Here is a 12,930-nt window from a genome sequence, read left to right as displayed (position 1 = left end):
TTGATTAAACAAATGCTCATTGACACAGAGCCAGGCCTTGTGATTAAAAGTAGTAGGACAGGTTTAAATAAAACATGGTCCCACCAGTGAGAAATGAATGATCCTAGTGGGAAAGACACACATGGAGATACCAAAATGATCACACAGGGCAGCCGGTGCTGAAATACCTTTAGTTACAGGAGGCAAAGGGAACCCGGAGGACTGGGTATCTCTTCCTTTTATTTCAAAAGTGAATCATCTTTTGAGATATTTGTTCTTTGGCCATTCTTGGTGGAGGGTTACTGGTATTGTACTGAATTAGCACAGTCCTGCTTTGAAAGCTCAATAAATATTATGAATTCTTCTTAGAACAATCTTATAATCTTCACTGTGTTCCTCCTCAAATATAGAAAACTAAGTACTGAGCAAACCAACAGCAAGATTTAGTAATTACTTACTATTTTTGGGAATGCCAGTGAGTACGCTACTGTGAAGTTCTTTGGAAAGCACTGTGGGAACACATAAATCGTTATCTCCACCATCTGGGGTCAGTGGAGCCCCATTACAGCTCAGATTCCCGTGTTCCCTCCAATCATGCAGCAAACACTTACTAGGCTCAAGGGCTGTGGGAGGAGAAGCTCTATGGCCTGTGCTCCCTGGCCATACCCTCAATTCACCTCCTGTTCCCCTCCAACCAGAGCCGTGCAGGAGGTGACGGGACAGCGAGGGGTTGTCATCACCCGCTCCACATTTCCCTCTTCTGGCCGCTGGGCAGGACATTGGCTGGGAGACAACACGGCCGCATGGGATCAGCTGAAGAAATCGATCATTGGTGCGTGGGTTCCTACCCAGGGCCTGTGCTGGCAGGTCAGGGAATTGGGATCCTTGGTCAAAGAGTGAGGAGGCAGGTGGTGAGAGCCTGGTCTGACACAGCTGTGGTTCTCATTGCAGGCATGATGGAGTTCAGCCTCTTTGGCATATCCTACGTGAGTGTCCTTGGGATCCTCCTAAGCACCAAGAAGATGGGGACGTCCTTCAGAAATCATCAGCAGGCTCATTTTATTTCCTCTTGTTACAGACAGGAGCAGATATCTGTGGGTTCTTTCAAGACGCCGAATATGAGATGTGTGTTCGCTGGATGCAGCTGGGAGCCTTTTACCCCTTCTCAAGAAACCACAACACCATTGGGACCAGGGTAGGACAGTGGCTCCTAGCTCCAGTGTTTCTGTTGAAACACAACCTCCTTTTCTCAGCTAAATTCAATGTAGTCTGTATTTACTGGGTATCTTTGAAAACGTTTTTCTTTTGAGACAGGGACTCACTCTGTGTGCCATGTTGGAGTACAGTGGCACAATTATGGCTCACTGCAGCTTTGACCTCCAGGATAGAGCCATTCTCCCACATCAGCCACCCAAATAGCTGGGGCTACAGGCACATACCAACGTGCCCAGCTTACTTTTGGACTTTTTGTAAACACAGGGTCTTGGCATGTTGCCTCAGTTGGTCTCGAAGTCCTGGACTCAAGTGATCTGCTCACCTCAGCCTCCCGAAGTGCTGAGATTATAGCTGTGAGCCACTGCACCTGGCCCTTTAAAAATTGTTAAGCCTGGTGTCTCAATGAAACATATTTCTCAGTGTTCTTTAGATGATGATGATTATTTTTCTTTGTTTAGGCGGAATTGTACCAAATGTACCAAAAAAAAATGTCTTACAGTGACATTTTATCAGCTGTTGTAGGAGAGCTACAATGTGCATTTCTAGTCTATTCAGAATATTCTCTGGGCCTCATCGATAGTTACCTTTTGTTTAGCTGTGAGTGATCTTGATTTGGAATATGCTTTCAGTGACCTTCTTAAGTTCTCTAGGTCTTCCTTGGTGAGCTCCAAACACTATTCTTTTTCTCCTTTAGAGACAAGACCCTGTATCCTGGGATGCTGCTTTTGTGAATATTTCCAGAAGTGTCCTGCAGACCAGATACACCCTGTTGCCGTATCTCTATACCTTGATGCATAAGGCCCACACGGAGGGTGTCACTGTTGTTCGGCCTCTGCTCCATGAGTGAGTGTCTAGCAGGGATCCCGATGACTAATGGATAACTTACTGTATTGTATATGGTAGCAGTTGATAGACACAATTCTTCCAAATTAAAGTCATGATTGCCTTTGACATGAGCCTTTCAGGCACAGACCATACTTTGTGACTCTTGAGTGCAGTGTGATACATGTCATAGGTCATTGATAAAAGGCTATTTACTGAATGAAGAAATTGAAATGATGCAGTACAGCATAGAATAATCTCTGTCTAATTTGGCCGTGCTAAGGCCTATCTATGTTTTGTAGCAGTTTGGTTATATGGACCTGGGTCACAAAAGAAAGATTTCAGGAAGAGATTTGAGGGAGAAGGAATATTTTTGCATTTAAAATGTCCCATGGTTAAGAAATGTGGTAAGTACTTGACAGAACAGAATACACCTATATCCGAGCATTTCATAAGTTTGAGGCACGTCACATGGGGAAAGCAGAGGCTGGATGCTCCTGATCAACCGAGGCTTAGGACAAAGGCAAGGATGGCTCAGGGGCAGCTGGATTTCCAACGTGGATCTGAAGTTGAGGAGCCTTTTCAGGGTCTTGGGCTGGGTCTCTGATTGTGACGCCTTCATTTCCGTTTCCAGGTTTGTGTCAGACCAGGCGACATGGGACATAGACAGTCAGTTCCTTCTGGGCCCAGCCTTCCTGGTCAGCCCTGTCCTGGAGCTTGTGAGTATGGAGGTCTCAGATCAGGGGAGGATCCCAGCTGTGAGGCTCAGGGAAAAGAATGAGGAGAAGAGGTCTGAGCTGTGGGGTCGTACACATGTTTTCTTATTCTACCTCTGTGTCTTCCTCTCTTTCTGAGCCGAAGTCCATCACTTCGGTGTTCTGGGCTTCAGCTCCTTCATCTTTAAAATCAGCCTAACAGTTCTGGTTCATAGGATGATGAGGAAGAAAACACCTCATGGTATATTCAATGATATAGTCGTTTCTTTGTTAACTAAGGAATAGAAGGTCAGATGGGGGCAGTAGTGTAAAGAATCATAACAATCCTTTGGCACTATTAAAACTTCTCAGAAGGATTACTTGGCAATGTGTGTACTCGTATTGCTGCTGGCTCACCCTTCCCTTCCTCCTGCAGGAGCTCCTCCCAGCAGTAAAAGCCATTTCTTTACTTCTGTTGTTGATTAGGCTTCTGAATATGAGTGGATTAGTCTTAAAATATCAGTTAATTGCATGTTCCCCAAATCTTACTGTACCCACACATTTTTTTTCTGCTCCTGACACAACCTCAGTTGTTTGTCTCTTTAAGGGTATATTGAGTTAATCAGTGTCTATAAGTAAACAGTAATTATTTTTCCCAAAGTCCTGGATACCAAACTGCTTTATGGTAATTTTGGGTAGACAAATATCCCCTGTTTCAAAACCGGAAAGGGAAGGAAGGTTTCCCCAACATTGTTAGCCTCCCGAGAGATGAGGCAAGAGGGCCCGAGGCCATCACTATGACTTTAACCTCTTTCCTAAGCCATTTGGTGACTCTGTCCTAGATAATGGTGCCCACTGCCACTCCTTGTTTGTGTTTAATTTTAGAATGCCAGAAATGTCACCGCATATTTCCCTAGAGCCCGCTGGTACGATTACTACATGGTAAGTTTTTCTGAATGTCTGTACAACCTGAGAAAATGATAGAGAGTCCAAAGGCTTTAGATATGATAGACCTTAGGTCAAATGCTGGCTCTTTTAGAGATGTCGCTTTATTTAATTTTATTTTTTTTTGTTTTTTGTTTTTTCTATTTTTTTTCATTGCATTTTAGGTTTTGGGGTACATGTGAAGAACATGCAAGATTGTTGCATAGGTACACACGTGGCAGTGTGATTTGCTGCCTTCCTCCCCTTCACCTATATGTGGCATTTCTCCCCATGCTATCTCTCTCCAACTCCCTACCCCCTGCTGTCCCTCCCCTATTTCTCCCCAACAGACCCCAGTGTGTAGTGCTCCCCTCCCTGTGTCCATGTGTTCTCATTGTTCAACACCCACCTATGAGTGAGAACATGCGGTGTTTGATTTTGTGTTCTTGTCACTTTAACCCTTGTAACGTGAGTTTTCTCACCTCCAAGTGGGGTAAGACCACGTTCCTCATAGAACCATTGTGAAATAACGCATAAAGCATCTCACTCAGGATCTGTTTTTTTGTGGGCGTTCTCTTTATATTAGTTTTAAATATTTCCTTATATCACTGCTGTTTACAATGTTGTGTAAAGGCAGATGCTAGCAAACATTTGAGATTGTGTCGCAAACTCTAGTTTTTGTTTTTATTGTTTCTATCTTTGCCTGCAGTAAGTTTGTAAGCGTAGAGGCCTTTTTGTCTCTGCCTTTTATTAACTGTCTCCCTCCATAGCATAGATGCTCAAAGAAGGGTACTGCACATAATTACCTAAGGTAAGCAGGTGGTTAGGCAATGTGCAACACACACACAGAGCTATGGGGCCCAACCCTTGTGAGTCTAAGCAGTGCAAGTTCATTTAGAAATGAGAAAGCAAGAAAGAGCTCCTTGCTGCATGGTTTCTGTGTTAGTATGATCCCCAAAGACTTAGCCGGGAAGTCAGGGTCTTCCAGGGCAGCTCTGGGGTGGTGGTCTCTTGCCAGGACCCTGAAAAGACAGACCCTGATTCTTGGTGAAGAATCAAAGGAGGTATTTCCTTGGTCTCTAATTGGGCCTCTTTTTCTGACTTTCTGAGGGCTAGAAATACAGCAAAGGGGTACAAGCAGGGAAACAAGACACAGAGCATGTGCTGGCCCTTTTCATCCCCAGAGTTTGCAGTGCGATTAGGTGAAAACTGGAGAAGGATGTGCAATTTTGTTCCTTCTCTTCTCAGTCCAGTGGAGACCAAGTCCTCCCCGCGGCCCCAGCCTCCCCTTCCTGCTGCTAGTCTGGATCTGCCCTTCGGGTGGTAACATGTTAAGGCTCTGCTGTGTGCTTCCCCAGCTTCCCAGCCAGGCCTTTCCTAGGACGGGTGGCCAGCTCTCTTTCAGTGAGACTGGCCTTTGGCCTGAGGGTGCATGTTGACTCTCCCATTCACAGACAGAAGATATCTTTGATTGACGAAGGAAAGACAAAATAAATTGTGGAGCAAGCTGTTTAGAAAAAGATGAAATTTTGACGTTGAATTAAAATGAAGATGAATTTTATAGTTAGGATTAATGAAGAAATGTCACCTTAATTAACCTTCCCAAGTTTGGGTACATTACTCATTCTAGAACACAGGCTGGCAAACTCTGGCCCACAGCCAAATCTAGATGTTGCCTGATTTGCAAATAAAGTTTTATTGGAGCATAGCCATGCCTATTTGCTTGTTGTCAACAATAACTGCTTCTTACCTCTAAAGTAGCAGCCCTCAAATGAGAGGATTTTGCCTACCAGGGGACACTTGGCAATGCCTGGAGATATTTTGGGTTGTCACATGAGGGTGGGGGTGAGGAGGAGTTGCTGCTGACATCTGAAGATTCTGCTAAACATCAAAAGGCACAGGATAGCCCCACAACCAAAGAATTGTCTGGCCCAAAATCTCAATGGTGCTGAGACTGAAAAGCCCTGCTCTAGAGAACATGTAGGCTGGAAGGATGGTTTCTTACGTTAGGTTTCTGAATCAGGTGAGAGTAGCACCTCTTCCTGTCACACATCAGGCAAATGTAGTTTGTACTGTGGAAGCAAAGGCAAAAGACCCTAACAAGATATTACAGCAGCCTTGTGAGATTTCATGTAGCACTGTGTGAATGCAGAATGTGTAATAGCAGGTATGTGACGAGGGTAATGAACAGGCATCATTTCAGAGGGTAGGATGAGATGCCTGGCAGAATGCATCATTCAGGGAGGGGCATGTCTTCTCCTTCATCATCTCTAACCTTCTTTTGGCCCACAGGGTGTGGATATTAATGCAAGAGGCGAGTGGAAGACCTTGCCCGCCCCCCTTGACCACATTAATCTTCATGTCCGTGGGGGCTACATCCTGCCCTGGCAAGAGCCTGCGCTGAACACCCACTTAAGGTGAATCACAGGACTGAGGTTTTCCTTTACATGCCAGTTAGATCACCAATTTGTAGTGAAGCCCTCCAGATTGTAAGCACACTCTCAAGCCCACATGCAATTTTACTAAACACTTGTTTTTTCTATATTCGTGTGTTTGTATTTTAACCTTTATTCAGATGCTACACTCTGATTGATTATTAACAGCTGTTTTATGTTTAAATGGGTGAGATGATAGGCCTAAGAGTGTCATCTTTCAATCTCATGATTGAAATGGAAGTCAAAATAGGAGCAACCATGATTCATTGTAGTTTTAGGATACTATTGGGTCTAATTGAATCTTTCCTAAGAAAACTATTGCTGAACAATTGTTTATTCCTCAGCAAGATTTTAAACTTTTAGTTCAAAGTGTATATAAAAATTAACAATAACTATTATCCGGAACTATATTAATATGTGTGTTTCTACTTGGAAATTGTCTATTTTTGCTTAATGATAGGAAAACATAAATTCTGTGATGTTAGTACTGTTATCACCATTTCACAGATGAGAAAAAAGACTAAGCAATTTACTCAGAGTCACACAGTAAGTAGATGAGCAGGGACTAAAAATCACACCTCTCTGGTATCAATACTAAAATTCTTAGAATCCTTATTTTTTTGATTCCAAACATTCAAATAAAAATGAAGAACTTGGACATTTGAAAATAGACCTCACTCTACATGTTTAGGATATTAGGTCACTAAAGCAGAAAGATTTCAGCATTGGGATTTTCCTTTCAAAAGGAAAAGAAAGAACCCAGTTAGTTTGGTTGTCATTACTTTAAGAGCCTTAAAGGAGAATCCTTTTGATCCACTCACTCATTCATTTGTTCATGATATGAAGTCATATGGCCAGATGGAGACAGAATTAGAACTAAGTCACAAGTCTCTTGAACCCTAGTATGCAGTCTTTATCCCACAGAGCACTTCCCTTTGCTCCTTTATGTTTGTATGTAAACTCTTGGTTTGTGGCTGTGGATTTGCTTTTAGCTAATGCCTCTCTTCCACCTCACTGCAGCCGCCAGAAATTCATGGGCTTCAAAATTGCCTTGGATGATGAGGGAACTGCTGAGGGCTGGCTCTTCTGGGATGATGGGCAAAGCATTGGTGAGTAGGAGTTGCCTGGGATTCATGCTCATGGCATTGACTGTATTCCTGGGTATCTTACAGGCCTGCTTTTACCTTTTCCCTGTTAAAACAATTTTGCATTTTAAAATACAACCATTTATTAATTCAAGGGTATAATCCATATTGCGCATGATCTTTATGCCTCATATAAATGAAGCTTAGTTCTGAATCCCCTCTTATTATTCAACCATTCTAATCCACTATAGAAGGAAGCTATATGGGAGCCACAGGGAAAGTTTATCTGTAGCCAGCTGAGATAAACTTTCATAGGATTCATGGTCAAGGACATATTCCCTAACTACATGGTTTACTGTCCCAGTAAGAGGGGCAATACCTCTATCAGTTGTATTATTTATGGGATATTTTCTATTAGGAGTCTATAGGAATTGGTAAACTCTCAGGAGGATTTTTCAAGAAATCATTAACTATTTCTAGACAAGTGCTGTCCAATAGAACTTTCTGCAGTGATGGAAATGTTCTATATCTTCTGCTGTTCAATATTGTATTTACTTGACATATATGGCTATCAAGCACTTGAAATGTGACAAGTGCATCTGAAGAATTGAATTTTCGATAGTATTCAATCTTAACAAGCTTAAATTTAAACAGTTAAATTTTACTATTGACTACTCTCTTAGCACAGTTCTAAGGGGTAGCCAGTGGCTACTGAGTGGTGAGTCATTTAGAAAGGGCCTAGCACACAGGGAAGAGTGTGACAGCCATGAAGGCAGGGTGTAGGATGGGAATTCTTGAAACGAAGCTGTTGACTAGTTCATCTTCACTGGCTGTGCTAAACTTCATCTTCTTCCTGGGCCTGTGGCACACATTTAGGATAAAGGACAAAGGAGCCTTTTCTTTGATCATCTTTGTTCTCTGGAGATCACATTTTTAAAATTGTGTAATACTCCAAGATAAACCCACCAAGAGACCAGTCTTGGTGTTTGTGTATGCATGTGCATATGAATGTATGTGCGGAGATGTGTGCATATAGCAAAAGGAACATGGAAATTCTGAGCTGATTAGAAAGATGTTGGGAATGATAAACCACAAGGAAGAGAAGTGACTTAAAAATCATGTCAGGAAACTGTGTTATATGACATGACTGTCAGACAGATGTGTCTATACACATTCATTTCAAACATTTTGTATAAACTGAGTGTGGTGCACAGTTTGATTAGTCTCCATAAAGAGGGCTTACATTTTAAAACAGAACACTCAAAAGACAGAAAATAAAAACAAAGATAAGCCTTACTCTCTCAACCAAGACAAATAGGCAATTAGAAGAGTATGTATATATTCTATAGCATAGAGTTCTATAGCACAGGTCCAGGCCATGTTTATCTTGTTGTTTGTTTGCAGACACCTATGGGAAAGGACTCTATTACTTGGCCAAGTTTTCTGCCAGCCAGGTGAGTGTGACTGATATGAAGAGAGAATAGGGTTCCACTGGCTTAGGAGGATGCTGAATGTTGTAAGGGCATAAAATACCACCTAGAATTTCTTCTTATCTTGCTAATTCACATTCTTCTACTTCTCTAGACTTCCGGTGGAAATTTACTATGCTCCCAGGAAGGCTTTCTGTAATTTAACCTATCAACATCTCATCAGTAATGATCATTATTCCAGTTTACCATGTTACAGATAGGCTATTTCTGTTATCTAGCCCTTGTTCCTAAGTTGCCTTGGAATGGCCTGCACATTTTGTGATTTTTCCATCTATAGAATATAAGTATTTTGACAGTTGAGACTTTTGTCTCCTATAGAGTTCAGGGCAATGTGAAAAATCCTGCAGCTACTTGTCAATGCAAAATGGATGGCAGTTGGCCATAGGAGATAGAGTAATGAGATCATTGTTTCCATGATCCAAGGACACAGGATAGTGACTCTGAAGTCATCTTACTTTATGATCTACATTTGTGCCTAAAAAGAGGTTGGAAAAAATTTGAACTAATTCTGCTATTATCTTTTCCTGTTATCTCCAATTCAACAGAATACAATACAGAGTCATATAATTTTCAACAATTACATCACTGGTACAAACCCTTTGAAACTGGGCTACATTGAAATCTGGGGAGTGGGCAGTCTCCCCGTTACCAGTGTCAGCATGTCTGTGAGCGGCATGGTCATAACACCCTCCTTCAACAGTGACCACACGACACAGGTTTGTGACCAGCGAAAGTGCAAATGCCATTTCCCAACCTTAATATGCCTAGTACAGTGCCTTTCTGCTTCCCTTCCAATCGATGCCGGCTCCTGCCAGGCCCTCCAGGAATCTCTTTTTCAGTGTGTTAGGAATGGACAGCATGGAGATGAATGAAAAGTCATGGTTTATCATCATTTGGAATCCATGGCCTGGATTCTTACTTTCCATGTTTGTCTTCTTGTCTGTAAATCTATGTAAAACTTTGTCTTGACTCTCTTACCTCTGCCCCTTTGGAAGAGATCAACTTCCAAAACAGCTTGAACTATTATATTTTATCAAATATGATGCCATCAGTGAAAAGTTACTCTATTATTTCATGTGCCACAAAGAAAAAAGGATGACAAAATTATGATAGGATGCTTCCTTATCTCTCAAATTTTTTTTTACAATAAACTTACAGAAAGTTTTTGAAACTTCTTTAGACATAAATTTTTATATATTTCAATATTGTAAGTGATAATATGGAGGAAAATGTTGAGTGGAGATACAGTGATGATTCTGCCTCAAAGTAATTTAGAAGAGGTAGACCCTCAATGTGAAGAAGTGCTAGAAATATCTTAACTAACTTGTATCATATAATTCCTTGTATTATTTCAATTTGTCTTCAAGTCTTCTATTATTTAAATTTTATTTGTATTATTTAAATAGTTTATTACTATTTAAAAGAAAAATGCATGTTACAAATTGGTTATTTCCTCCGTACTGCAAAAGGTGTTGGTGATTCAGCATTTCATAAAAATTCTTCCACTCCTGTCTATGAAATATTTTCCTGAGCCACTAACACACTTTATACACATTTTCATCCTAGTACTTTCTTGATCTTACAAACTATTCCTTCCTGTAATAATCCTTAAATGATTTTCAGTCCATCCATTCCTAGCACATATAGCAATAAAGTTTACACAGGCACAGACAATAACAATTATGTCATGAGTGCTGCCTGGCTCACAGTAATTCTATGGTTGTTGATTACAAGATACACTCTGGTCTCATGAATATTAAATATGTGAAAAAGCTATACCTTGGGATTAATGCAGTGTAGTGGTGCTGACATGTATCATCCTGATAGTAAATGAAACTTTCTTCCTTGGGTGATAACTTACCGTATTTGTCTGAACTTTTTTTCTTTCATAATCCTTCCTTATGACTGGGCCTGAAACAAAAGTTTTCTTTCAGTTTTGCATTTTTTAGATTTATTTCCTCATACTTGTGGTTTTCATGTCAACAACTCCCCCAACTTTACCATAAAGTACTTTGCCCAATCCTCATTTACAGACATACAAGCTGATGAGGGCACATGAGGTGAAACCTTCTTGACAGCATCTGCCTAGGAAGAAACAGGAATAGTGGACTCTTGCTGGGCAATCTTTGGGGTGCTATGGGGGAACAGGAGAAGGAGGAAACAGAAGGATGGTGCCAAGGAAAATCAACACCTCAGTAGAATGAAAAAGAGGGTGTCCTCTCCAGTTTGTGTTGTTTCTCTTCAGTGGTTGCATATTAAATTTTTTTTTCTTTTGAGACTGAGTCTCACTGTATTGCCTTGGCTGGAGTGCAGTGGCATAATCTTGGCTCACTGCAATCTCTGCCTCCTGTGTTCAACCGATTCTCCTGCCTCTCCCAAGTAGCTGGGATTACAGGCACCCACCACCACGCCCAGCTAATTTTTGTACTTTCAGTGGAGACGGGGTTTCACTATGTTAGCCAGGTTGATCTTGAACTCCTGACCTCAAATGATCCACCCACCTCGGCCTCCCAAAGTGCTGAGATTACAGGCTTTAGCCACCGCACATGGCACATATTGAATTATTTCAAGGCTCGTCTCTACCGTTGAATAATCTTTGTACTCTAAAACATTAGAAAACACCCTTCTCATCTGAAAATCTGAAGGCAGTCTTTTAAGTAGACAATGCAATGTGGAAGTCTTAGGAGGTTCTTTGGACCGTATTTATTTGCATGCAGGAAATTTCAACACAGGATGCCCAATTCTTTTCTTTGGTTCTTAACAGGTGTTAAGCATCGATGTGACCGACAGAAACATCAGCCTACATAATTTCACTTCATTGACATGGAGAAGCACTCTGTGAATTTTTAGAGCAAGATCCTAACTATGAATGACTTTGAAACTAATACTTATACTTCATACTCATAAAAATTATTATGTGTTACTAATTGGTTCATTCCCACTACTGGTGAAATATTTTTATTAATTTTGTTATATGTTTTGTGTGTGAACCCTAAAGGTTAAATCTTACCCCTGTGGGATAAGCAGTAGGGAGGTGTGGAAAATCTGTATATTACCTTAATGTCTCTATGTGGTTTGAATGGTAGTGATTGTTCATCATATGACATTTACTGAAGATGAAGTGGGTCCATGATGAAGTGTGTGTATGTCCATGTGTGTAGTCATGGAATGGACCCCATTCTCTTGCTGAATACACAAGAAAAAGCTTTCTGTGACAGTTCCAGGTCTTGAAGCTAATCATCACCTCAAGAAAGTATCCAGAAAGAACATCTGCTAGTTGGTTATAGGCCGGGTCGGAGTGGGGAACAATACGCCTAATTGGTTATAGGTGGGGTGGGGGTGGGGTGATCATGATAAGGGAAGAAAAGCCAAACACAGGGAAAGATCAGAGGAAACAGAAGATGATAGTAAAAGTGATCACAAGTATGAACATAATGTAAAATTAGCAGCCTCATGGGGAGGAAAAAGGAAGAGTCAACTCACCTGAGAGAAGAAGGTCTTGAGAAATCCTTAGCATATGGGGATAGTGGTGAGAATGAGATCTGAGGAGGCAAAACTGAAAAGAAAGTTTGGAGGTTAAAAATAATTTATTTTCACAGTAGTTTGCTTTGAAATGTGTAAATCCTATTTCTAATGTATATAACCACATTTCACACAAAATACACAATTTCTATGCCAGATAAAAATAAAACAAGTGAATTTACAAGAGATTTTGGATTTTGTGACGTTTTCACCATAAGTAATCTGTTTGGAGTTAACGTTCTTGTTTAGCAAACTCTTATGAGTTTGTCTTTCTGGCTCTCTTCAGCATCACAGAACCTGCAGCCAAATCCACCAATGGGTTGATAAAATTTATAATTATCCATCCTGTTTCCTTTTTTTCTTTTTCAATTTTTCAGCTTTTATTTAACCTGAACTTTAATACATTATCTACTAGAATGATTATTTATATTACTGCAGTGAGTCTTTTATAAGATGTAGGTTTGTGGAAGGGTCTATCGATTATTATTTTAATCATCATAGCAGTTGCTATATTTAGTAAAATATCAACTCTGGTAAAAATAGGAGTTGCCACCCTCTTGCTTAAAATTCTAGAGGATTAAAATTTGAGATAAGGAAATTATATATTAATGTTTAACAGGAATATTAACTTTTGACGTTATCTGAAAATGATTTGAAAATGAAAGTGTTTGGAATGAATGAGTCTACTTCCCTGTGTTTTCTTCTTTACTTATAACCAGGAAGTCATTCATTCTCCTGCACTCTCATGAGTCAGCGCCTTCAT

General features: G+C 40.7%; 1 protein-coding gene across 1 annotated transcript in view; it reads left to right on the top strand.

Annotated features, from left to right (window-relative positions):
- The window catches only part of MGAM (maltase-glucoamylase), a 253,259-nt gene extending 240,906 nt beyond the window's left edge, over positions 1 to 12,353 (top strand). Inside the window, exons 63-73 of the mRNA XM_064372824.1 lie at positions 678 to 811; positions 931 to 965; positions 1,058 to 1,174; positions 1,889 to 2,037; positions 2,651 to 2,735; positions 3,597 to 3,653; positions 5,928 to 6,052; positions 7,091 to 7,179; positions 8,560 to 8,609; positions 9,191 to 9,361; positions 11,410 to 12,353. Of these exons, the coding sequence (XP_064228894.1) occupies positions 678 to 811; positions 931 to 965; positions 1,058 to 1,174; positions 1,889 to 2,037; positions 2,651 to 2,735; positions 3,597 to 3,653; positions 5,928 to 6,052; positions 7,091 to 7,179; positions 8,560 to 8,609; positions 9,191 to 9,361; positions 11,410 to 11,487 (1,090 nt within the window). The 3' untranslated portion in view covers positions 11,488 to 12,353. The remainder of the gene's footprint in view (positions 1 to 677; positions 812 to 930; positions 966 to 1,057; positions 1,175 to 1,888; positions 2,038 to 2,650; positions 2,736 to 3,596; positions 3,654 to 5,927; positions 6,053 to 7,090; positions 7,180 to 8,559; positions 8,610 to 9,190; positions 9,362 to 11,409) is intronic.
- Positions 12,354 to 12,930: the final 577 nt, after the last annotated feature.

This window comes from Aotus nancymaae, unplaced genomic scaffold, assembly GCF_030222135.1.
Source record: "Aotus nancymaae isolate 86718 unplaced genomic scaffold, 86718_ANA_hifiasm-v0.15.2.pri h1tg000002l, whole genome shotgun sequence".
NCBI classification, from domain to species: domain Eukaryota; kingdom Metazoa; phylum Chordata; class Mammalia; order Primates; family Aotidae; genus Aotus; species Aotus nancymaae.
This window is presented reverse-complemented; position numbering and strand designations above follow the sequence as displayed.